The sequence below is a fragment of the Lissotriton vulgaris genome, chromosome 1_1 (genome assembly GCF_964263255.1).
Source record: "Lissotriton vulgaris chromosome 1_1, aLisVul1.2, whole genome shotgun sequence".
Taxonomy (NCBI): Eukaryota; Metazoa; Chordata; class Amphibia; order Caudata; family Salamandridae; genus Lissotriton; species Lissotriton vulgaris.
The window spans coordinates 1,733,874,155-1,733,901,443 of record NC_141685.1 but is presented as its reverse complement, the minus strand read 5'-3'; the positions used below and the strand labels follow the sequence as shown (position 1 = coordinate 1,733,901,443).

Sequence of the window (27,289 nt, the reverse complement as noted above, 5' to 3'; positions counted from 1 at the left end):
ATCCTCGACCTCAGATCCCTCAACTACTTCCGCAAGAAGGAGAAATTGAAGATGCTCACTCTGGCTCAGGTACTGTCTCCTCTAGACCTCGGAGACTGGAAGGTAGCGTTGGACTTACAGGACCCCATATTCCCATCCTGCTGGCCCATCGTAACTACCTGCAGTTTACAGTGGTCCAGGAGCACTTTCAGTTTGCTGTGCTCCCCTTTGGCCTCACCAGTGCCCTGCAGGTGTTCACCTTGGTGATGGCGGAGGTTGCAGCTCATCTGTGGAGATCAGGGGTTCCAGTCTTCTCCTATCTCGACGACTTGTTGAAGGTGGGCTCGTCCCAGGCAGTCGTCTCCTATCTCCAGACTACGGCGAACCTCTTGCATTCACTGGGGTTCACTATCAACATGCTGAAGTCACACCTGACTTCCTCTCAGACGCTCCACTTCATCTGAGCAGTTATGGACACGGTTTAGTTTCGGGCTTATCCTCCCTAGTGGGAAGTACAGGATATTTGGGCTATGTTACCAATATTTCAGCCTCAATCATGGATTTTGGTAAGAATGACTCTGAGGCTGTTGGGCCTCAAGGCCTCTTGCATTCTTTTTGTGGACCATGCCAGATGGCCAAGGCGTGCTCTGCCATGGTACCTGAAGTTCCAATGGGCACAGCACACGGGAACTCTCCCCAACCTAGTTCAGATCTCGGAAGGAACTGCGAAAGACCTGCAGTGGTGGCTATCAAACCGTGATGGGATCAGAGGCCGACCCCTTCCCACCCAGAACACACAGTAATGACGGATGCGTCCCTTCTGGGATGGGGCAGCCATCTGGGAGAGGTGGAGATCAGAGGACTCTGGTCTCCGGCTCCATATAAACCTGTTAGCGCTTCAGGTGATCCAACTGGCACTAAAAGCCTTCTTGCCGTCCATCAAGGGGAGGCTAGTTCAGGTGTAAACGGACAACACAACCACCGTTTGGTACTGCAACAAGCAAGGTGGGATGGGGTTGTGGACCCTGTGCCAAGAGGCTTTGTGGTCCTGGATTTGGATGGAACAGCAAGGCATAACCCTGGTGGTTCAGCATCTAGCTGGTTCTTTTAATGTCAGAGTGGATGAACTCTGTCGAAGGCGCCTAGTGGATCACGAGTGGCATCTCCATCTGGAGGTGTGGTGCAAGGACTCTCAACGGTGTGGAGAGCCTTGTTTGGATCTGTTTGCCTCTGCACATTCTCTGCAATGTCAGCAGTTTCCAAGGCGGCTCCCGCTCAGCAATGCTGTCAAGAGTGGGTCGCCGGCCTCCTGTACACCTTTCCACCCATATCACTCTTACGCAGAGTGCTCACGAAGATCTGAAGCGGGCACAAGTCATTCTTGTCGCTCTGTACTGGGCACGGAAAGTCTGGTAACCGGAGCTTCTCGCAATGAGCATCGATCTTCCGATCAGGCTGCCCCTACGGGAAGATCTTCTGTCGCAGCAGCAAGGGAAGGTTCTCCACCAGAACCAGTCCACTCTCAGCCTCCTTACGTGGAGATTGAGCGGTGACAGCTGACAACCTCACAGACTTCGGGAGGAAGGTCAAAAGCTATTCTGGCTGCCAGGCGTCCCTCCACGAAGTCCGTGTAAGCCTACATATGGTCCAAATTTTGTAAATATTGTACAGACCGATATATTGACCCACATTCCAGGAAGTGCTCCTGAGGGGAGCTGCAAAGCTAGGTATCACGGTGACTGCTCCAACACCTACGCCGTCCGTGATATTCGAGACGCTTCACAAGAAGCACTTATCTCGCCCTCTTCTGCCTCTGGTACCTGGATTGAAGGAACCTGCGGAGGAGCTGTTCCTCACGCCAGCGGTGGTGAAGGCCGCTCCGTCCCGGCTTCTAAAGAAGTACAGGGCCCCGGATTCGGACCCTGCCTTTCTGAGAGTGGATCCGGTACCGGATTCCGTGATCGTGACGGCGGCCAGGAAATTGCATTCTACCTCCCCGTCATCCACAGTGCCGCCAGATAAAGAGTCGATTGATCGACTCGGCGGGTAGGAAAGCATGTGGGACCGCTTCCGCAGCCATGAAGGCTGCCAGCGATACAGCTCTGCTGGGCTGTTACGACCGGGCGCTGTGGGACTCCCTACAACAGTTTGTGGAACTGCTACCGAGAGACAAGAGGGAGGACTTCCAGGAGATCCTCAAGGAAGGGATGCTGGTATCAAACCAGGTGATCAGTGCAGCGGCGGACACCTCCCTATTGGCCGCACATGGTTACTGCCATGGAATCAATCAGCGGCGGCATGCCTGGGTACGGCTCACGTCACTCAAGCCGGAGGCCCAGCAGCGGGTGGCCATTCTGCCCTTTTCTGGGGAGACCTTTTTCGGAAAACAGCAGATGAGATGGTCCGCATGAAGGCGGAGGCGGAGACCCTGACGGCTGTGGACTTGGAGAAGCCCAAAGAGAAGAAATCCTTCAGGCCAAGTGGGTGCTGAATATTGTTTGCAATGGATACAGTCTTCGGTTCATCAGCCCTCCTCCAGCGATCCCTCCGGTCAGCTCGCAGTATCAACTGCGCGAGCTCCAGGCGTAGGCCGATATCCTGTTAAGGAAAAGGGCGATAGAAGACGTTCCTCTGTCTCAAAGAGGAAGAGGTCTGTACTCCCGGTTCTTCCTGGTTCGCAAGAAGGACAAGAACGAGTTCAGGCCCATTCTGGACTTGCGGCAGGCAAACAAGTGGATTCGCAGAGAAAAGTTTTGCATGCTGTTGTTGCATCAGATTTATCCTCAGTTGCAACAGGGGGACTGGCTTTGTGCCATAGACCTACAGGATGCTTACTTCCACGTGCCCATCGCGTACAAACACAGGAAGTTTCTGCGATTTCAAGTCGGCACCAACCATTATCAATACACAGTACTGCCATTCGGGCTGAAGTCGGCGCCCAGGACTTTCTCGAAGTGCATGGCAGTGGTAGCAGCACACCTCAGGAAGAACAAGGTATTTGTCTACCTGTAGCTGGACGATTGGTTGATCAAGGCATCCTCCTTCTCGGATGCTCAGGCAGACTTCCGGAAGACATACGTTCTCTTGAACAAGTTGGGGTTGCACATCAACATGTCCAAGTCTGTCCCGATCCCGGTCCAGTGCATTCAATAATTGGGAGCCACCATCAATACGCTGTCAGCAAGCGTGTCTCCTTCGGAGGAGCGACGGCGATCGATCCTTCGGAAGGCTCAGGCTCTTATGACCGCTCCATCTACAACAGTGAGGACGGTGTCTTCTCTAGAAGGGTCGATGGCCTCTTGTATCTTCCTCACTCCTCATGCACGGCTACACATGAGACCTCTGCAGGAGTGCTTGGAGGACCAATGGGACCAGAGGAAAGGATCTTGGGACGACAAGATACGACTGTCTCTGCATGCTCTTCAGTCTCTGAAGTGGTGGTGTTCAGCGGAGAATCTCCTCAGAGGGGTTCCCTTCCACAAGGACATTTCTACTCAGACTATCGTGACGGATGCTTCTCTCCGAGGCTGGGGAGCGCATTCGGGAGACATACAGATTCAGGGAACGTGGTCTCAGATGGAGTCCACGTATCACATCAATTTCCTGGAACTCAGAGATGTTCTCTTGGCATTGAAAGCCTTTCTTCCGTCCTTCCAGACCAACTCTCTGCTTGTAAAGACGGACAATATGACCACGATGTATTACCTCAACAAGCAGGGGGGGGTTGAGATCGCGCACCCTGTCTCGGGAGGCGCAGACGATCTGGCGCTGGCTTATGGCCAGAGTATTGACGATAACTGCTACCCATCTACCAGGTGTGCAGAATGTTCAGGCAGACGCACTGAGCAGACTGATTCAGGAAAACCACGAATGGGTCATAAACGACGAAGTACTAGGAGAAGTCTTCGAAAGGTGGGGGACTCCAGACGTAGATCTGCTCGCCACCGCCGAAAACAGCAAATGCCGAGACTTCGCCTCCAGGTACTACCAGCAAGGGACGCTGGGGAATGCACTCTGGATCAACTGGTCGAACAGCTTTGATTACGCTTTTCCGCCCATTCCCCTGATTCCAGCGGTGCTCATCAAGCTGTCCCGGTCCAGGGCACGGATGATCCTGATTGCCCCAGACAGTGGTGGTTCACGGACCTTCTACACCGGTCCCTCCACACATACGGCTGCCGTGCAGGCCGGACCTTCTCACGAAGTTCGGGGGGCAGATGTTGCACCCCAACCTCTCGTCCTTGAGTTTGGCGGCATGGCTCCTGAGATAGTGCAATATGGCCATTTGAATCTGCCCGACGATTGCATGGACATACTGAAGGAGTCTAAGAGACCTTCTACTCGGACTTCTTATGCTTACAAGTGGAAAAGGTTTTGTATCTGGTGTGTGTCCAGGAACTTTGACCCTACGACGTGCAAGGAAGATGTCATCCTTCCTTACCTTCTGCATTTGGCGCGGTCTGGCCTTAATGTTCATTCCATTAAGGTTCATCTCGCTGCATTGTCTGCCTACAGGAAAAGCCCTTCACAGACTTCCTTCTTCCAGATCCCTGTGATCAAAGACTTTTTGGAAGGCTTGAAGAAGGTGTTCCCTCCTGTCAGGCTTCCTTCGCCTTCATGGGAATTGAATGTGGTGCTGTCCAGTTTGATGAAGGAGCCTTTTGAACCCATTCATAAGGCTTCGTTGCAGCACCTGTCCTGGAAGGCGGCGTTCCTCCTGGCCATTACATCGGCCCGCAGGGTGAGTGAAATTCAGGCGTTGTGTTGTAATGAACCTTATACTGTATTTCATGCTGCTAAGGTTGTTATGTGTACTCGCCCTAAATTTCTTCCCATGGTTATTTCTGATTTTCATGTCAACCAGACTATAACTTTGCCTAAGTTTTTTCAGAATCCTTCATCTCCAGCGGAAAGGTCTTTACATTCCCTGGATGTTAGGAGGGTGTTGAAATTTTATCTGGATAAGACCAAAGATATTCGTAGGTCAGACCAATTGTTTTTTTTTTTTTTAAACCTTTATTAGTTGCGTTCAACACAAAAGACATGACAGTGACAGCATTTGCATTTCAGTACATCAATAAAAAGAATCGTGATACATTCCGTAGAGAGGTAGCAGCCTCACTTGGTCCTATATAACACAGGCTCAGTTTCATAATGACATCAAAGTGTGACCTGTAAACCAGGACTCTCCCCCCCATCACAGTCCAGAGCGCAAGGAGGATGATCATCACCACCCCGTCACAGTCAGACTTGAGAACAGGCCAGCAAGGTCGATGCCTTCACTCCCCACCCATCCGCACTCGTCTGTGACCTGTCCAGTCCATCGGTTATGCCAATGTGTGCAGCATTGTTCCTCATGCACGGCAAGCGTGTGCATCCCTGCCAATTAGCGCAGCCAACCCCCAGTGTAGGGACATGTAAGTCTCACCATAGAGCGATGTCGCGCTCACAGCTCCTCTTCGGAAGTGTAGCCCGTACCTACTAGTGTGTGTGGCCTACAGTGCGTACGCCCACCACAGTAAATCCAATACTTACATGAGTGAGAAGGGGTCCCCCCCCACTCCCAGCCCCCCCAATATTAGTTTTAAACGGGTGTTGTGACTACCTAGTTTGACGCAGGTGTTGCAACATACCTCTACCCATGTCTACAGTAGTATGGTGAATGCTGTAAGTAGGGACCTACACGCTCATTGGCTCGAGACCGGTTCGTCATCACCAGAGGAGTCGCCGTGCGTCGCCTGAGATAACAAGTACACCTGCAAGGGGGACCAGAAATCGCTAGGCGCGCATCGGGCGGGGAGCAGTTCCGCGTAAACGCCATGCTGGTCCTGGCAGTAAGTGAGGTCATCAAGCCAGTCCTTAAATTTAGGCGCTCTCCCTCTCCCCCATCTGCAAGCTATTCTTCGCTTAGCGAGGAGCAACGCTATGTCTACAAATTTGCGGTCCGGTTTGGAACTTGCTTGGTGTAACCCAGGAGCAGCACTATTGGCTCCATTGGCATTGGGCCATCAATCATTACCTGGAGTGCGGCGTGTACCTGTTCCCAAAAAGTATGTATGGCCCCACATTCCCAGGCCAGATGGAAGAAATCTGCACTAGCCGCCCGACACCTAACACATCTATCATCTTCCGAGAGATGAAACCGAAGTTTCCTGACTGGGGTATAATAGTAGCGTTGCAGAAACTTATAGTGAATAATTTTCAGCCTACAGCTAGAGGAAATCCGAGCCGTGACTGCGCAGCAATAGCTCCATTGCTCATCCGGAAGCGCAGTTGGCAGTTCAGAGTCCCAATTAGTCCGGGCTTTCGGCAGCAGCATTGGGCGTTGCCCACGTATAGTGGCGTACAGTTTAGACACTAAGTGCTTGCCATCAGAGGTGAGCATGATATGCAATGGCAGTACCGTCTCAGGTTCGCCCGGGAAGTTGGGGAGTATGTCACGCATACCCTGGCGGAGCCTGATGTAGTAAAACACCTCCATGGATGTCGGAGGGGCAGTCTGAAACAACTGTTCCTTGGTGCGGAATGTTCCGTCTTGAAATAGGTCGCCCCAAGAGTTAAGGTGTATGCGTTAACACATGGACCGAAAACCGTTTTCCGTTAATAGAGAAAGTTTCGGGTGATATGCGAGGGGAAGCGCCGGGGAGTAAATCATGGAGGCGTCCAGTTGTTTAGTTATTCGCCGCCAGGCATCAATAGTACAGGTGACAGTGGTAGCAGGCGTCTCAACATCTCCAATCAATACCATCAGCATGCCCTTGAGCGGGAGCGGGTGAACGACCCAGTCCTCAGCGGCGACCTGTGGCTTAAAGGGAGCGGGGTTAACCCAGTGGTAGGAGTGTTGAGCCTGAGCACTGAGGTAGTATAATTCCATGTCGGGCACATCGAATCCCCCCCTATCATAAGGCTGTGTCAAGACCCTCCAACTAAGGCGTGGTTGCTTACCACCCCAGAAGAGGCGCAGTAGTTCAGATCGGAGCCGCTTGAAAAAATAGGCCCCCGGAAAGTAAGGAATGTTTTGGAATAGATATAAGAACCGCGGGAGGACGACCATCTTGATCAGGGAAGCTCTACCTGCCATCGATATCGGCAAGGCCCGCCAGCGGGACACATTATCAGTCAACTGCGAGATAGCCACCCCATAATTGGACCGGATAGTGACGTCTCTATCGAGCGACACCTCTATGCCCAGGTACCTCAAGTCTGAGCTGCACCATTCCAGGGGGTAATCCAGTTGGAACCGGGTTACCGATGCCGTGAGAGGGAAGAATTGCGACTTCTTCCAGTTTATATGTACCCCGGATATGCCACAAATTCCCTCAGCAGCGAATTAAGGTGATCCTGTGGGTGGCGTACGTACAAAGTGACGTCGTCTGCGTAGAGGGAAATACCGATCTGCCGCTGAAGACAGTTAAATGCACTGACCTTGTGCAATTGTCGGACTCTGCAGGCCAATGGCTCTATCGCTAAGGCGAAAAGTAGGGGCGACAAAGGGCAGCCCTGCCTGGTCCCTCTTGTGATCGGCATCTGTTTCGAAAGTACCCCATTGATGACGACCCTGGCGACCGGTGAGGTGTATAGCAGTTGCACCCAGGCTATGAAGATCCGGGGGAACCCCATTCTGCCCAGAATAGCTAACAGGTACCCCCACTCCACCGAATCGAACGCCTTGGTGGCGTCCAGGAACACGGCGGCGACCGGCAAGTCGGGCGAGATGGTAGGTATCAGGGAAAATAGTGTGCGTAAGTTATGGGATGTGGCCCTCCCCGGGACAAAGCCAGATTGGTCCGGCAACACTAGAGTGTGCATGAGTAGGGACAGCCTGGTCGCCAACACTTTCGCAAGGATCTTCGCGTCGCAGTTCAGCAGTTACAGAGGGCGATAGGCATCAGTGTCCTTCGGGTCCTTCCCCGGTTTCAAAAGCGACGTGATCGCAACCTCTCGCATGGAGCCCGGAAGTATCCCTACCTCGAGCGAGTCCTCGAAGACCTCCTTAAGCACCGGTGCCATAATATCGATGTAGCACTTATAAAATTCGGCCGGTAGACCGTCCAGCCCCGCCGCTTTTCCATTGTTAAGGGACATGATCGCTTCCCTGATTTCGTCCAGTTCGAACGGGCATCCCAAGAATGCCCTATCGCTATCACTAAGCCAGCAGAGTGCGATGTCATCTAAGAAATTACCGAACTCCACCTCTCCCACCTGTTGTGTGGTGTATAGACGCTGGTAGTGCTGTAGAAAGGTGTTTTGAATTCCTTGGGAATCCTGGTACGTCCTACCCCCCTCATCAGAGATTTCCAGGATATGAGTGGCGAAGCGCTGGTGCCTAGTGAGTGCAGCCAGCACCTTTCCCGGACGGTCTCCCTCACAGTAGCGCTTAGCCGTCCAGTATTTGCCCCGGAATTTCGTTTCCCTGGCCGCCTCCTCCTCATATGTCGACAGAAGAGCCCTGAATTTCCCCGCTAGGACAGGGCAGGGGTTACTGACCATCTCTGCCTCCAGCGCCTTAAGCTCCGATTCGATCTTAGTCAATGTACGCACTATGTCCTTCAGTATACCGCAACTCTTAGATATCGTGATCCCCCGCACTGTCACCTTAAAGGCCTCCCATATCGTTTCGACCTTGTCAACCGATCCCTTGTTCCTCGGAAAGAAGGCTTCAATCTCCTCTCCCAGTTCTTGTCTAAAGACAGGGTCCAGCAAAGCTGAGGGAAAGAGCCGCCACGGCGGGCGCACCCTAGCATACCCCGGCATCCCCAAGACCGTCAAAACAGGACAATGGTCCGAGTAGGTGCGAGGCAGATGTTTCACCCGGACAATTCCCCCAGCGAGGCCACGCGAGACAAAGCAGTAGTCGATCCTTGCCCAGGAGCGTGCATGTGCCGTAAAATGTGTGCCCTCCCTAACTGATGGGTGTGTGTGCCTCCAGCTATCCACCAGCCCAGCTTCCGTTAGTATACCTTGAAGTGTATCTCTGGCGTTAGTGTTGTACTGTGCACTTCCGTCCGATCTATCCGTTGCTGGACATAACGACAAGTTGAAGTCCCCCCCCCAAAGAATGTGAGTGGCTTCAATTTCCAATACATGGCCCCACAATGACAAAAAGAAACCAGGAGTGTCCGCATAACTATTGACAAGTGCTATGACATCAGTGCCCAATCTCCCCCACAGGATGACGTATCTCCCCTCCCTGTCCGCTCGCACTCCCAGCTTTTGAAACGGTAGCCGTTTGTTGACCAAAATGGCAGTCCCCCTAGAGTACGTGGAATAGGAGGAAAACTCTCGCACATTCGCCCATCTACTCGCAAACGTAGGAATACTATTCTGATTAAGGTGGGTTTCCTGGAGCATAGCAATCTGCACACTGTGCCGGTCTAAATAAGCAATCACATTTCTGCATTTCCGGGGGTTATTAAGGCCCCGGACATTCCAGGACATTATTGCGACAGTATTCAACGTATCATCACCTGTGGTGGTAACAGTATCCCTGAAAAAAAACATTCGGCCAATGCTGCAACCCTCAATACAGATGTACCTAATGCAGTTCTTTCCGCTGTCCAGTGCATTCTATGCCTATAAGCAGCCATCCTTCCATACACATGATCTCCGGTACCTGCACACTTGTCAGTAGAGTCTTCCGCAACTTCCATTCTACTTACAACAACTCGCACCCCAACAACCAAGTCCCACCCCTCCCTCCATGCAAAACAAACCCCCCTCTGATTCCCCGTGCCCCCCCCCGCCCACTGAAGCCACCCAATCTTGCCAGTACCACATTTCCCCCCCCCCCCCCCCCACCCCGATCCCAACACTCAAGAACATTAGAAAAACCTTGTGGGGAATCCCCTCCTAAGGACACTAGAGGAATGCACCCAATCACCCCATCTCTCCCCTCTCGACCCGCGTGCGCCATACGGGGAAGACAGAGAAGGTGGGGTGGTGCCTGGCACATGTGATCCCTGCAGGCTATAGCCCGAATCGCGAGTCAGTGCCCGCCAATACCTCCCCCCATACCGGAAAAGCACCAAAAAGGGTTCAGGAGGGCCATCCCAGGAGCGCCCACTGTTCATCACTGTCTCTGCTCCGTTGTCATATTGCCCAATCCCAAAACACCTTCAGCAGAGGGGCAAGAAATCTGCAGAAAAACAAAAAACCAATAGTCGCTCACCAGTAATCAACAGTACATCAAGGCCAGCATCCATGGAACTACCGGCAGGGCCGGGCCACCCCGCCGACAGCAGGCACCGCCATTCTAAGTCCAGACGCTGTGCCTTTCATCAGAATCAGTGGTCAAAAGTACCCAACGACCCAGTTAGGACTCCTCGTGCTCGGCCGGGTCCACTTCCGCCTCATCCTCTCCTTCATTTTGCCTGCCCCTCCTGGCCGTGCGTAGTTTCCGAACATAGTCCTCGGCCTGCTGCGGGTTTACAAAGAAGTGTTGTTTACCCTGATGGGTTACCCTGAGCCGCGCCGGGTACAGAAGCGCGTAGTCAACTTGCAAGTCCCTGAGCTTTTTCTTCACGTCCAAGAATTTCCTTCGCTGCTCTTGAACCATGGGCGTAAAGTCCGGATATAGGGAGAACTGTACGCCGTCACAAGTTAGATTCCGCTTAGTGCGGGCAGCGCGAAGCGCCGTATCGCGGTCCCGGTAGTTAAGCAACCGGGCGATGATGGGCCACGGCTGCGCCCCAGGCCCGGGGACCGGGCCCAGGGAACGATGCGCCCGCTCTACAATAAATTGGCTGGAGAAGGCCTCCTTACCCACTGCCGCGATGAGGATGCGCTCCACATAGTCCTCCATGCGCCCAGTGTTGGTGGATTCCGGAACCCCCGTGACGCGAATGTTGTTGCGCCTGCTCCTCGCCTCCAACTCCTCGCTCTTCGCCGCTATAACTCTCAGGATATTGTCCATTCTAGTTAGGCGCGTATCATGGGCAGCGACCGTGTCCTCCGAGGTAGAGATGCGCCTCTCCGCCTCCACAAGGCGCTCCTCATGGACCTCCAGTTTCTGTGCAACACCATCCATTCTGGATGATAAGCGGTCAACCTTGTCGACTATCGTGGCGAAGCCCTGCCGCATCTCCTCCATCATCAGTCTCAGCTCCGGAGCCAAGGGGGCAGTGGGGGGCTCAGTATTCGCCGTGCTCGAGGCTCCACTCGTCCCCGCCATGCTGCGTAACGGTTTTTTGGCAGTCGCTGGTTCGAAAGAGAGTTTGGGCTGCTTATTATCATTTTTGCCCATCGTGCCTTAGCTGTGAGCGCCGAACGGGCACTGTGACTGGTGCCAACGTCTATGCCCACCGCTCCAAACCCAGTCGGCGTGACCCGATGGCCCCACCCGCAAGAGTCCCAGAAATGGCGGCAGCAGTTTCGCAATGTCAGAGGTCTTCTAAGCAACCACCCGCTCGCCACCAGTATCCCCGCGCCGGTGGTGTAGCTGCGGGCGATGCGATGAGGCACTGCGTCCAGCCCCGTGGTCCGAAGTCCAGGGCAAAGTAGCGAGGGGTGCCGGCGGGCCGCAGGGCGTGATGGTAGGCCCGAGGGCCGAGCGCTGGAGTCAGGGGCCGCAGGCCGGGTATTAACTACGCCCTCCGGGGGGTATGTTGGTGCCTCGCAGATCAGAGGCCAGGGAATGCCAGCAGGGGATGCAACGGTAGACCGCCGGGCGCAGGGTAAGGTCTGGTCATTAGGTGCGTGCAGGAAGGCTGTCCCCCACTCCAGGGAAGCAAGGCAAACCAGCTGCTCGATGGTGGGGCCTAATTCAGGTGGTGTGACCAATTCCACCGGTCAGACCTGGCAAGCCCCGAAGACCCCTCGCGCAGCAGCACAGGTTGTGAGTATGTCGGCGCCCCAGGGGTGCAGGCCTTCAGGAGCTCCGTCCAGCCCCCGCGCTTACGGGCTCCCGCCCAGAAACAGCAGATGCGGGCGCGGTGGCGAGGTGCCGTGGATACCCCCGCAGACTGGAGCTCCGGGGGCGTGAGCGGGAGATGGCGGCAGGGCGCCGAGTGCGGGGGAGGGTCCGTGCGCCAAGCTCCGGAGGTGCAGACGGGTCGGTTCCCACGTCCGGGAGATCTCCGTTTCTTCAAGGGTCACCCCTCACAGATGCCGCGAGATCGCGGCAGAATCACAGGATGGCCGCTAGGGTAACGGGGCTCAGGCCAGGTGGGGCCCCTGAGTCTCCCGGCAGGTCCAGGCTGGCCCACCGGTGCAGCGCCGACTGACCTTGCACACTGCAGCAGCCCCAAAAGGGGGGGAGACTCACCTCTGCCGCCCCCCGACAGGCCCTCAGCAAGAATCCCCACGGGCAGCACGGGCCCCGCAGCGCCGAGGCCCAGTCACCTCGTGGGCAGCCGCGGTCTCGCGTGGTCCGGCGCCTCGGCAGCTCTCCTCCACAGAGGCTCTCGGGCAGCACAGTCAGACGCGTATCTCGGGCATCCGACCACCGATCACTCCCAAATTTGAACCGGAGCGGCAGAACAGGTAGGGTCACCTCCGCTGCGATTTTCGGGCGCCTGCCCACAGGGAAAAATGATTTTTGCAGGATGTATCTGGCCAGGCAGCCAGAGCCTCACTAAAGTGCGGCCATCAGCTAGTGCGCCCTCTAGCGCCCCATCAGGTCAGACCTATTGTTCATCAATTATGGGTCGGTCAGGACGGGCCTTGCGACCTCTAAGCAGTCCATCTCTAGGTGGATTGTGTCCTGCATACAGCTGTGTTACCAGAAAGCTAATAAGAACTTAGGAGGTAAGCCTAAGGCTCATTCCACCAGGGGCAAGGCTGCCACGACAGCTTTGCTCCGTAATGTGCCGATTAAAGAAATTTGCAAGGCCGCCACTTGGAAGTCGGTTCATACCTTTGCTAAGCATTACTGTCTGGACACTGATGCCAGGGTGGATGCTCAGGTTGGACAGGCTTCGCTGCGGAATTTGTTCGCACAACAGTGGTGTTGATTTCTTTTCTCCACCGCCGCTTTGGTGTGGGGATGGGCTTGCCATTCTATTAACTAATTATGACTATACACAGAGATCCCCTACTACAGAAGGAGTAGTTTCTTTTCTGTAACTCCAGTTCTGTAGTAGGGGTATCTCTGTTATAGTCCTAAGCGCCCGCCCTCCTCCCCGGTGGAGAGATATTCATGTAAAGAATGCTACAGGTCTGGCGTGTTACGCCTTCAAAAAGAACTGAAAGTAAGAGGGACCTGCAGGGCATTCTGGGATACTGTGAAGTTCTGGAAAGTTCTCTTAAAGGCACAGTATCCTGTTCTGAGCCACATAATGGCAGCCTATGGGGCTTGTCTGTCCATGTCTCCTCTCTATCATTTCAGAGGGGTTTTTGCTGAAGGCAAGGGAAATCTGGACAGGCTTTGCTGTTTTGTGGATTTTTGGTGGAATTTCTAGTTGAAGTACTGGACAGTGTAGCCTGTTTGTAGGCTGCATTATATGTCTTTAAATTCTCTCTTCAGTGTCTATGCAGTTCTTTTTTTTTTTTCGACACTTTAAGACATTATTTTTGATTGCTCTGGGGTCCACGCACATGGGCGGGACTATTCACTAGATTATGACTATAACAGAGATACCCCTACTACAGAACTGGAGTTACAGAAAAGAAACTACTCCTTACTCTCCCCACCTTCTATGAACCTACGCACCCTTCCAAGGAAGAGGAGCGTCTCCATTGTCTGGACCCAAAAAGAGCATTATCCTTCTACCTCCAACAAACCAAAGATTTCTGGGTGGATAACCAACTCTTTATAGGGTATGTGGGTGCAAAGAAAGGGCGTGCTGTCCAAAAGAGGACTATTTCCCGCGGGGTTATCCTCTGTATCAAAATATGTTACGCCTTAGCGGAGAAAGATCCTCCTGAAGGGCTTAGAGCCCGTTCCTCTAGGGCAAAAGCAGCCACCACAGCTCTCCAGCGTGGTGTTCCCATCTCAGACATCTGCCAAGCAGCTACGTGGGCATTGCTGCCCACATTTGCCAGACGCTACTGCTTGGATTCCCAGGTTCGAAGAGAAGGCCTGTTTGGCCGCTCTGTTTTTCAAGATTTCCTGGTTTGAACCTTTCCGTAGTTCCTCGTTTGGGAATGGCATTGCTTGGGTATCTGTTCAAAGGTAAGGAATCCACGGCTGGATGTCTCTCTTGGATGAACATGTTACTTAAATCTGGTAACGCCTTATCTGGTAGAGATATGAGCTAGCAGCAGATTGCTTACCGATTTCCCCCCACATCCCCCCTTACTGCGGATTAGTTCTATTGTCCAGCGCTTTTCCCATCAGAGCTCTGGTTGCCTTTTTAAAAACCCCATGGTCAGTCACTTCATGGCTCTGCATTTCTGGCACGGAAAGTCGTGAAAAGCACGGACGTCAGCGCGTCGGAGTGGTGGTTATATTGACGACAAACACGACTCCTAAGACGTCATGCAGAGTCGACCGACGCCACCTACCGGAACTCAAGGTAACTGCTATCTAAAATCTTCTGGATCCAGCCTGACTCCTGAAAGTTCAAAGGTAAGGATTCTGCGGCTAGATCATGTCTCTACCAGATAAGGCATTACCGAAGGTAAGTGACTTGTCCTTTAATTACAATGTGGTCTTCCTTGATTTAATTTGGTTGATTTCTGGGATAATAGCAGAAATTGTATGTGTAGTTGTCCAGAAAAACTATCCCACCACTAGATTTGTCTTGATAGCTTGAAGTTAAATCTGCGAATAATTGGTGATTTAATTTGCTTGATTTCTGAGATAATGGTACATTGCACATGTAGTTGTCCAAATGTACTGTACCACCAGTAGATTTGCCTTTATAGCTAGATGCTAAATCAGCAAATCGTTTCTCTCCAGTGCTTTTTAAGCACTGTCTAAGCAGCCTTACTTTATTCAAGGTGTCCGAGTGATAATGCAATAAAATGAGTCTTTTTACGGTAAGTGATAATTCTTTTTGTTTTTTAAATCTTAAGTGCATTGCTGTGTTGAAAATACAGCTACGGAATTCATAATCTTAAGATGTAAAGCTGTCCCTATTTGTGTAATAACATGGTGTTTGATCAGTTTTGCAGAATCCATCCAAATCTCGGCATATAAACATATGGTGGTATATGGATGGGCAAAGCAGTTTGTAGAGAGAACATTACGTTAACAATTATTTGTATTTGCTTTGCGGAACTTGCCACTGTAATTGGATTGTATTGCAGGAGACTTTTGTAATTAAATGTCCAAAATCCTGAGCAACAGTGAGTGACTTGTGGATCAATAGGAAATGGAAAAGTTTAAGACTTGTGCAGTAGGAGCAATCGGTATATGCATGCATGGAGAATGTATTTTTGGTAGAGAATGGTCTTCGGTGCGTAACAGAATAGGTAGTTCTGAAGAGAGCTGAGAGCATCAGTTGAAGGTAGCTTTCCCAGATTATCAGTTTTCATATTATATCAAGGTGCATTAACTTATTTTACATGTATTCTTGTTGTAGCACTGGACTGCCAGGATCCCTGGTTCTATCTCTGATCCACCATTGGTGTAGCTTGGTTTGAGCTTTGTGGCGAGAGGGCGAGGGTTCACAATTGTGTGGTACTCTTGGTCTACTGTAAAGCTGAAGTTGTCCTTTGTTTTCAGTGACTCCACAGACCCGCAGTGCTACAAGACAGCCAGATGTTTCTGCTATTCTAGGAAGTGGAGGCAGGTCTACTCATGTGACGCAGACTCCAGGGCGCCTTGGTAATCTGTCTATGGTGAGTTATTTCCCATCCAGAATCAGTACCTGGTATAAGGTAGGAAATCCTAATGATCCTGTCACTAAACAACTTCATTTTAATTCTATCTCCTGCTTGGAACATTCCTGGGAGCAGGTTTAATGTTTTTTTTGTTGTTTTCTGTCCGCCATGATATTCTACTTTTGTAGTTGTCAAATAACAAGTGTGAACAACAGGATGTGAAATTGGTCTTGATATAATCCTATTGAAGTGCATATTTCTTTGTTTGAGAATTACATCAGCCTTTATAGTTGAAACTTCTTATGGCACAGATTGCAGACTGTTTGTGGCATTGGTGAACTTTCTGGTCATAAAATGGTGTAGTGATCTCCTTTTTCAAAGATCTGCATTATCATAAAACCTGTGTTTCCAATGATATTGGGTGTTGCTGCACAATGCAAAGACAAAGTAATGCCTTTGTTCGAGGCATGTGGGCTGCTGAATTCATATCTTGTGCATAGATCGCCGCCTAGTATTGTGTCCGGATGATTGCACTTGTTGTCTTGGAAGAGTCTTCGAAGTATCACGAGTTAGGTGACTCCTCCCCTGGACTACAGTGTGCATGGGCATCCTCTTCATCCTCAGATTGTTTTTTTCCGCCATTGGGTTTGGATGCAAACTCCTATACTCCAACTTTGGAATCAAAAACAAAACTTTTCTAAAGGCCAAAAGGCCTTCGATTCGACGGTATTGTTCTCAATCGGTCCCTCTCTACTCAATCCAGTTTTCCATCTCAAGCGGTCGTCGACGCGGGCCGTTGGGCCTTTTCAACGCCTCGTGAGCGGACCGTCTATGGAAAGAAGCCCGTTTAAAAGGTTCCTGCAATGCCACGCCAAGTTCCCACATACTGATAAGCACTCAGTATGCAACAAGTGCCTTTCCCCAGACCATAAAGGGGAAAGCAGTCCAGCCTGTGCACAGTTTCGATCCAAGAAAACAATTCGGAACCGACGTTCAGCCAGGCAAGAAATGCAACGACCGCCCCGGAACCGGACAACATCTTCGATGACGACCAAGAACTACAAGAGGCGCCAGACTCGGATCTAGAGATCGTCACCGTAGAGGACTACTCTGACTCCGATTACGAGATCCCACCGGGGCAAATCGTGAGTACCCTGCCCCCGACACCATCTACCTCGATAACAACGGCTCCGGTCAAGGCATCTCCAAAAGGCCTTAGCCAAGATCATAAAGTTTCGATTGTCCCGCCATCCGGCTCGGCTCCGAAACCGAAACCAAAACCTTCGGAAACCCCAGGGCCCAGTAACATCGTTCCAAAGAAGGTTCCAGAGCCAAAGAAGGTCGACCCGAAGGGTGTCGATCCGAAAGCGGCCGTACAGCCAAAGAGCGTCGAGCCGAAAAAGACTGTCGACTCCAGGAAGGCCGTGCAGCCCAAACTTGTCGACACAAAAGAGGTTGTCGACCCTCAACAAGGCCACACAACCCAAGGGCGCGGAACCAAAGAAGGTCGCCGATCCAAACAAGCCTTCGGCACCGAAAAACGTCGACCCGACAAAAGGCGTCGTACCTCTTGGACCGAAAACACCGGATCCGACGACACCGGTCGATCCAAAAAAGACAATCGACTCTACAAAGGACACTCTGCCGAAAAAACAAAAGTCTCCAGTCGATCCCAACAAAAACATCGACTCTGGAGACAACACTCCGAAGAAGCCTACGGAGCACAAAAAAACGCGTCGACCCGAAAGAGACAGTCGACCCGAAAAAAGGCCCTGAGCCGAAAAAGTCGGCTCCTAAACCTAAGGTCGTCGAAAAACCAAAGTCTAAGACTCATGAGAGGGCCCTGCTTAGGTGTGGTGGGCTGACTGAAACGCTGCCACGCTCGCTGCCTTTTAAAAATTGAATTGCTGCTAATTTGCTTGTTTTCAAAGTGTTTGGATTATTTTTTAACTGATGTAATAGTTTTAAAAAGTAACATTTTACCGTGTTCTGCCATATCTTAACCCCCCCACTTCACGACGCTTCCTGGTAGAAGCACTTCCGGTCGGTTACCGGTCTAGTGCTGGGAATTGACAGCCGCTGCACAGCAGGGCTGATTGGCGGGTGGGTGGTGACTCTGCCTATTTCATCCACGTGTGAACTGGCGCACAGATGAGAGAGCCCTACTCAGGTGTGGTGAGCTGACTGAAACGCTGCCACGCTCGCTGCCTTTTAAAAATTGAATCGCTGCTAATTTGCTTGTTTGCACAGTGTTTGGATTATTTTTTAACTGATGTAATAGTTTTAAAATAACATTTCAACGTGTTCTGCCATATCTTAACCCCCCACTACTCGATGCTTCCTGGTAGAAGCACTTCCGGTCAGTTACCGGTCTAGTGCTGGGAATTGACAGCCGCTGGACAGCAGGGCTGATTGGCGGGTGGGTGGTGACTCTGCCTATTTCTTTCAAGCTGGAAAAATCGCGCAGCGGGCGAGCCGGTGGCGCGCCAAAGGCATGCCCATCTGCGCTCTCCCGGGCCCAGGGGCCAGAACCCCTGCCAGAGGCTTAACATACTCCTGGGCAGACCTTCACCTACTGAAAAGCCCATCAATCACACTGGATAATAGGGTAGCGTCCGTCTTAAATCTGAAGGGCTACTGAGGCCTTCTATCCAGAGGGCCACTGGCAAGCCGCTGGCCCCCGAAAACCCCTGACCCTCACTTTTGCTTCACTAAACACCCGCTCACTACAAAAACACCACCTGGAGGTATTTACACTACTGCAAGATTAAACAATCGATATGCTAGGTATCACAGAGACATGGCTCGAGGACTCATCTACCCCTGACCTTGTAGCATCCATTCCCCCCAACTACGCGGCCCTCTATCACAACAGGCCAGGCAGCACACGAGGAGGAGGGGTGGCTATCCGGCACAAAAACTCCCTGAAGGCTGAGACCTTCCTCACTGAAAGCATTGAAGGGGCGGATGTACTAGGGGCTAAATTCCACTCTTCCTCAGCTTTTGTCACCGTCCTGGTCGTGTACCGTCCCCCAAAAACACTTCCTTTCAGGAAACAACTCAAAACCATTCTCCTTAAGCAAGCCTGGGGCGCACAGTAAAGTACTGCCTCCCCACCAGTAATCCAAAGCAAGTTCCTCTCTCTCAGCGCTTAGAGACCGTTGATGATAACGCGCTATACGTATGCAAATTACAAAACCCAGGACTGTTGAGGAAGAACTCTTCCACCCATATCCCTCTGACGACCAAGCAAAGATTTTTATCAACCCAGAGACTGGTAAAGTTACCATCCTGCATAGGAAAAAGAGGCCTTTGGACTTTGAACCTCAGTCCCCTATTCCACTGAAGAAAAAGGACTTTGGGACTTCTCCTTTTAGACCCTTAATTCCTTTTCAACCTACCATGCCTACTACTCCTTTTAATCCATACATTCCTTATTCTCCCTCTCATCACGGGGATAATGAAGGTGACACAGGGGATGAGCCACAGCCTGAATATGACTTCCCACAGGACCCTGAACCACAGGAACCATGGGTATAGCCAACTGACCCTTACAACACCCATCCCATCCCTGATATGTCCTCTTATCCAACTAAGCCGTCACCTACAGATGACACCGTAGCTTTTAATCGGCTCATAGACGGGGCTGCACAGTTCCACAACGTGGATATGCATAACTACCCTGTTTAGGAAGACTTCTTGTTTGATACCTTCCCTACATCAGAAAAAAGTGTCAAAACACTTTCCATGTTAAAGGGAGTTCTGAAACATGCACCTGACATATTTAAGGATACAGCCAGGGCACGGGTGATCAACCCCAGAATAGAAGAAAAGTATAGGGCAGCCCCTACAGACCCTACTTACATCAAAGGGCAGTTACCACTTGATTCACTGGTGATGGCCAACGCACTTAAACAAGCAAACTCCCAAACCACCGGGGAGGCACCTCCCTCAGACAAAGAATCAAAAATACCAGAGGCATCAGTGAAAAGAGTAGCAGCACAAACCTCCAACTCTTGGAGGATCGCTAATACACAAGCCCTACTGGCTCGTTATGACGGGGCGCATTATGACCAGCTAGAGACCCTAATGCAACACCTACCTGAGCCTTTCCAAGCACAAGCCCAAGATCTCATACAGGAGGGGAAATTCATAACTAACGCCTCCATCAAATGCGCGCTTGACGCAGCAGACACTGCAGCTAGGTCAATCAACACTAGCGTTCTACTCTGCAGACATGCATGGCTGCGTATTTCTGGTTTCAAAAATGAGGTACAGTCCACTATCCTCAACCAGCCTGTTAATCAGGACTTTTTATTTGGCCCTGCTGTCGACACCATTTTGGATAAAAAGAAAAAGGACTCAGAGATAGCAAAATCAATGGGGGCATTGCAATTTCAGCTAGAAAGGGGCTCCTTTCGTCGCTCCTCATACAGGGCAAATACACATGGACATTCCTCACAAACAACGACCTCATATAAAGGGAACACACAAAGTTCCTTTTCCAAAAACACAACCAGAGGAGGCTACAGAGGTAACCACACCAAGCGAAGAGGACGTGGAGACAATAACACCAGAGCCTCCACTGCCTCAAAACCGTGACTCTATTAAACTACTTCCAGACCACTTAACACCGTTCGGAGGCAGACTCCAACAGTTCCTACCCGTCTGGAACACAATTACCACAGACAGGTGGGTGAGAGAAATTATCCAGTCTTGCTACTGCCTAGAACTGACTTCTACACCACCAAACATACCACCCAGACATCGTCCAATGTCCAAAGAACACATCACCCTGTTACAACAAGAGATTAACTGCATGCTAGAAAAGGGGGCCATAGAGCAAGTCCCTTTCCAACAGCAAGGGACAGGGGGATACTCCCTATATTTCCTTATTCCCAAGAAGGACAACTCTCTCAGACCAATATTGGACCTCAGACCCCTAAATCAATACATACTGTTGGAGCACTTTCATATGATAACATTACAACAAGTGCTCCCGTTGCTACAACAGGGGGATTTCCTAGCGACACTGGACCTCAAAGATGCGTATTTCCACATACCCATCCATCCAGCCCACAGAAAATACCTCAGGTTCACAATAGAAGGTCAACACTACCAATTCAAGGTTTTTCCCTTTGGGGTTACCACGGCTCCAAGAGTGTTTACAAAATGCTGACGAACCTGCATGCCGACATAGGACGCTACCCACGAGATCGTCTTGAAAACGAGTGCATCACGCTGCTTCAATCAAGTGGTTCTTGAGATTCGGCCAACTGATGTGGCCCTATTTCTTCAAACTTATGATTTCACTCCGATACCGTGCTTCACGTTAACTCACCGCATAAAGCCAACCGAAGTGGCCCTATTTCTTCAAATCTAAGATTTTGTTTTCTGACACTGTGCTTCGCGCCAACCCACCGTCCAAGGCCATCTTGCTACAGCACATTTTCATGAATTTCAGGGAGTATTTTCAGCAATGAAATATTCTGTCCTGATGATGGTCTACATGACGACTGCCCTTTAGACCGAAACGTCGACACTTCCATCATCTCCAGTCACGTTGCTTTGGCACTAACACACGACCACTCTTTATTAATTAATTTTGGTTGTCTGTTTAATCCACCAGGAGCTGATGTTTTTAGTTGTGAATTGTAGAGAAATTAGTGTTTACCTCTGTTCATAACTATTGCTTTATTTCACTTTGTGTATTTGTCTCCCCAATCATATGTCTTTTGAGTAAATATAAATCTCTCCGAACTTCCATCTCTGTGTGTTCTATTTTTACCCTTCCATTGATTTATTTCAACTGTATATTCAGTGTGATATCCTGTGGATTCCTTTGAGTGTGTTACATTAGTACAACTCATAACTAAGTTCAATTATTGTTTGAATTAAGTCCCTTGTAGCACACCTTGACCTTAACCGTACAGCGCCCAAGCCTACAAGGGTTAATTGGGTTTCCCCTGCTTACAATAACTTAGCGACCGTAGCAGCACATCTCAGGAGGCAGCATGTCCATGTGTACCCTTACCTGGACGATTGGCTTATACAAGCAAAATCAAACCACCAATGTGCAGCACACACGTCTCAAACAATCCAGGTGTTACACAGCCTAGGATTCTCAATCAACTACACAAAATCACATCTGCAACCATCCCACATACAGCAGTACCTGGGAGCCACCATAAACACCTCGGTGGCAAAGGCGTATCCAAACTCAGCAAGGATAGCCAGTATGCAGACACTTATTCGCAAATTCCTGCCAAAACACTCTTTGCCAGCTCAAATCTTCATGCAACTCATAGGCATGATGGCCTCCTGCATATTCATTGCCCCCATGCCAGACTTCAGATGGGCCCATTGCAGGAATGCCTAGCACGGCAATGGAACCAGGCTCAAGGACAACTGAAAGACCTAGTGTTGGTAGACAGTCGTGCATACAACTCTCTGCAGTGGTGGAACCCACAAAACCTTACCAAAGGGCGACTGTTCCAAGAGCCAGTTCCACAACTAGTACTAACAGCGGACGCATCACTAACAGGCTGGGGAGCCCATCTCCTTCAATACACAGTACAGGGGCTCTGGACAAACAAGCAGAGAAGGCTACATATCAACCAACTAGAGTTGCTAGCGATATTCCTAGCCTTGACAGCTTTTCAGAAATACTTGTACAGCAAGACGGTGTTGATCCGGACGGACAACATGACCGCAATGTACTATATCCAGAAACAGGGAGGGACGCACTCTCCACAGCTGTCCCATCTGGCTCAAAGCATCTGGAAGTGGACGATTCCCAAAAATATTTTTCTCCTAGCAGAACACCTTCCAGGGAAGGACAATCAAGTTGCTGACCATTTTTATCTCCAGTTCACCCACCTTCTGCTTATTCCTGTTTCCTTATCTTAATGTTTGTTGGCTTGGCTGTTCTTTGGAACATCTTAATTATTCAGTGGCTGCCCTAGAATAGGAATTGATTGGGGGCAGGTAGAATAAAACCATGTCGTTGAAATAATTGCACAGCATCCTTTCTGTCATTTTGTGACTTTCCTTGCTTTGGTGAATTGTCATCCAGCCATTAGAAAGTAAATGCAATTTGTCTCAGATTGAATCCTTGTATGCGTGGTTTGAAAACAGTTGACAATGAGTCTACAGTGAAAAACCAAGCAGATTTAAACAAAAGCAAGAAAATGCCATATTTTAAGTATCCAGCATATGTATTTCAAAACCAGTGAAGGGATAGTGGCTGTTTACCAGTGCTGTTGAGCCAACAGAATCAGGATGTAGGTTAGAACGCCCTAAAAAATGTCAGTTTTGTTAATTTTGTCTTCACCCTTATCAGTGATTAAATCTACTAAGGGTTTCCCTCCATTTGCATACGTCAGAAATGTGTTCGTACTTGCTAAATGTGTTTGAGGTGAATAGTGGATATTGACATTTTCAGTTTGCAAGGTATTTTAGTTATTAACTAAATGTCCAGAAGATTTGCTGTAATTTGATTTAAGTGAAGACCCATACCGTGAGTGGGAACAAAAAGTTACTGCTCAGCAGTGCCAATATTTAGCAGCAGTCAGGATATAATTATCCAGACCCATATATCCGTAGAACTTTGTTTTAAATAAAGTGCCCATGAGCAATATCATAAAAAGGCGGAGATTATTCTTCCTTTCTTTTTTCCTTCTTGTTGTTTCTTTGTTGCTCATACAATGTGTTTATCATCTGTTCTTTAGTTATCCAATCTGGATGAGAGTAATTGGGGAACTACCTTTACGCCGCAGAGAACTGGAATTTTGGACTCTTCCAGTTTCACTGAGGAAGTCACCATGAGTGCAGTGTTACTACAGGAAGAAGATCCTGGGGAAGCTGGTAAGATGCACTTTCATTTTTCAACAGTTGTATAAATCAAAATATTTTGAACACCTTCCTCTGGAGTAGGCATTGTTTCTCCACTCAAAGAGCACAGGCTATCACCTGCAGGGGGTCAGAAACTTGTCCGTGGATTGCAGTCTGGATGATGCCACTCAGCCAGCACCCTAGATCAGTAGGTTTTTCAAGGGGCACATCTTCGGTGCCATCTCGGTGGATGTCATAATAAATCTAGTACTGATAAAAGTACAGATTTATTAAGACACATTGTTTCATACCAAACACCGTAGGTTTCAGTAAAATCATCATGTTGCTGGGAAACTTGTCATGACCAGTGCCCAGTACATATAATTAAGATTGCCTCTCTGATCATTCGTACCATCTAATAATGTGAACTAGTCAGCACAGGGGTATAGCCGCTCGTGCAGATATAATCTCACATGCAATATAATGCACCCTGCAGCAGGATAGCTAATGATTTAGCATAGCTCCCGCCGCCTTTGATATTCAGCCATGGCTTCCCCCAGACCTGGGAGATGCCACCCACTGCCCTAAGGCACATTTCCCACCATGGCAGGCTGGAAATTAGGTATGCAAGAAGGCATGTTGCACCACCAGGCTAGTCAAACCTCCAAGGTGGGCTGCCTGATGTGCTCCACGAAAGAAGGATTCCACCTTTTTTTGTTGTTGGTGGAATTCTAAACTCTGGGACCCACTCCGCACTGGAAGGGGTCATATAAGGGTGTAGTGACCCCAAGGGTAAGTAGCCCATTGGCTACTATTCTTCACTCCTTTAAATGCCCTTAAATTCAGTGGTGTGCCCCTGACACCAGGAATGCATATTCTCTGCCTTATGGGCCGGGCGGCGCAGGGCACGCCTTAATCCCCGGGCTCACCTGCCTTGTTACTAACAGAGACACGAGACATTCCGTTGAGCGTGGAAGCCAGGTTTATTAGCTGCAGCTAAGCACAGTTGTCCCAGAAGTTACACACAGGGTGGATTCTAAGGAGACTGCCACTTCCATCCGTGGCGTACAATCTCTTATACAAAACACATTTACGATATCCCACTCCTCGCACACACAAAACGAACCAATAGGAAAAGTTGGAAAACAAGCTATCAGGTATCCTAGTAAACGCCTCTTTCTCGGACCCCGTGTGTTTCCCCTCCCAACAAATTAATCAGTGATGGTGTTCACAATTCCCTCTCGCAGGTGGCAGGACATGCTGGTGTATTTCAATGGAAAGTTGTGTAATAGGAGCATACAAGGAGAGAATATTGAAGGCCAGTTGGATAAGATAGTATGAGAGAAGAATAGGAGAGGGCAAATAGTCGGCTGAGACAGGGATCAATCGAGCCAGACATGGATTAACGAACTCGGCCAGACCCTGATATCGGGTTTCATGAACAAGGACAATGAAGTTACTTTTTAACTGAAAGGACACGTAGCAGCTGGAAAAGCAAAAGCATTGAGTTCGCTGTGCCGCCTGAGTGAGGGCAACACAAAATGGCGACAAGACACAAAATGACAGCTAAATACGGGATGAGATCTGAAATCGCAGAACCTCGGACCCTCCTTCTGCCATTACTCAGGCAATTAACCAAGGATTCAAGTCAATCTGAATCGATATCAATGGCCATGAGGTCCTCGAGCTGTTGCTGTATCATCATTCTTATGTTCTCTGTTTTTCGTGATGCAGGCTTCGGGACACACATAGTAGCACACAGGCCACATATTACAGGTCCACACTGCACACAAAGGCAACAAGAGAATAAATAGCCAAAATCATTCCCAGGAAAGTTAATATCTTCCATCCCCATGTGGACAGTAGTCCCCAAAACCATCCCATCACAGACCAATCTCCGAATCCCGATTTATAGACTGGGAGAAGGTATGTAGCGTAGAGATGGCTTGGTATACCGTAGGGGCATTATCAGGAATATAAACACAGCAACTAGACCCGATCAATTTACAGACTCCACCCCTATCTGCAAGAATAATATCTAAAACTATCCGATTTTGTAACGTCATAAGACGATCCGCCTGAAGCTCGGCTGTTACATTACTCAAGGCTCCAGAAGTTTCATTTATGGTAGCCTCAACAACACGAGCTAAGTGTCTGTCTCTGCTATTGGCCATTGGGCCCCAAAAAGGAAGCAACCCTTTGATGAAATCCGCTGCCTCCTGTCCTGTTGTCCTGCTGTGTCCTTTTGATCAAAGACTCCTCTACCAAGCCTCTTTTTGTGATGATTTGAAGGAGCGGTATAGGTTGGAGGAAGTAGAAAAGCCACATAACATGTTCTCGAGAAATAAGTGGGAAGCCATGTATAGGCTCTATCATGACAGATGAAATATGTGCCTTGTGATGGCACTAACGGTGAGGGAATCTGAGGTGTATGAACATAGGTATAGGAACAGATACTTCTTTCTGGCTGATTCTTAACGTTCTGACCATTGATTTGTAGACAGAAACTACCTTGATGAGGCACAGTCCAAATTGGTGGAGAGCTCCTCAATTTGTTTTTTTTCAGTAAGGGTGGTAACATATCGGGTTATGTTCCATCCGTCGTATGCTCTCTTTTCATCTGCAGGAATCTTACTAATCTGAGCAATCTTAGCCATAGTAACAATACCCTTAATCAAAGTGCTATGACTTAAGTCCGATCCACCACCATATGGACTGCCAGGAGGGTATCGCAACTGATTCTGGTAAAGATTAGAAAACATAGCCAGATATGCCCAAGCGGAACCTTCATAGGAGAATGGAAAAACCAAGTATGGCATGCCTCTTTCTGTATTATGAGGCATGAGCCCACATACCCAACAATCAGTGGTATTCATCACTAACTGGTGTTGATGTAATAACTGAATGAACGAATTGTTGAAATATTCGATCCTCCTGATCTGCTCGTGTGGTGAAAATGTATAGAACCGGTGTGGGGAGGCAGTAGTAGAAAAAGATGCAGGGACAGAAGTAGGAACATGTAAAGGCTGCAAAACATAAACAATCCAGGTTCCACATGCTAATCGAGTACATAAGCATATTAAAATACACAGGGTTATCCCGCATGGACTAACCACAAGTTTCTTAAATCGGTGTTTCATATTTACAGTCTGATCATTAACTTCCATTTCGACATCCATTACTCTAAAGGCGTTGCTCACGGTAATCGTCCTAGATCACTTAGCTGTGGTTGTTAGCCGTCCTATGACACTGCAAGTCCTGTGGAACCTAGGTCACTACTCGGGTCACAGCTTAAGACTCATACCGTGACCCTGCAACTTGATGGATGGTGGAAGAAAAATACATACACAAAATATATATATATTTTTTTTTTAAAGGAAAAGGTATGACCAGAAAAATCATAAAAAATTCAATTGTTCCCTTCTTGGTCGTAAATTATATCGAGTCTTGTTGGGAATTTCTGGTCCTTAAACAAGGTTTCTGGATTCACAGTGTTCAAACGTAGATGTGTTGGGACAGCCTCCTGTAACACATCGTCATCCTCTTTCTCGCAGGTTGTATGGTCCAGGCGTGCACTACTGAATGGTACAAATCTAGGTACTGTCTCACTTTCCGTGTCCGCTATACCCTCTCGAACCCATTGGTCAAAAGGCAAAGGCAGGGGTATCTTCTTGCAGTGCACGCCGTGGATCCAATTCTTCTTCCCAGAAACCTTCACAGCCGTCCTCGTAGTTAACAGTACTTGACGCGGCGGGCCCCAACGAGGTTCCAG

At 49.6% G+C, this 27,289-nt stretch overlaps 1 protein-coding gene across 3 annotated transcripts in view; it reads left to right on the top strand.

Annotated features, from left to right (window-relative positions):
- Positions 1 to 27,289, top strand: part of NUP107 (nucleoporin 107) — a 590,137-nt gene that overhangs the window by 39,599 nt on the left and 523,249 nt on the right. For all 3 annotated transcript variants that reach the window (XM_086919004.1, XM_086919006.1, XM_086919003.1), the window contains exons 4-5: positions 15,587 to 15,702; positions 23,415 to 23,550. In XM_086919004.1, the coding sequence (XP_086775130.1) occupies positions 15,587 to 15,702; positions 23,415 to 23,550 (252 nt within the window). The remainder of the gene's footprint in view (positions 1 to 15,586; positions 15,703 to 23,414; positions 23,551 to 27,289) is intronic.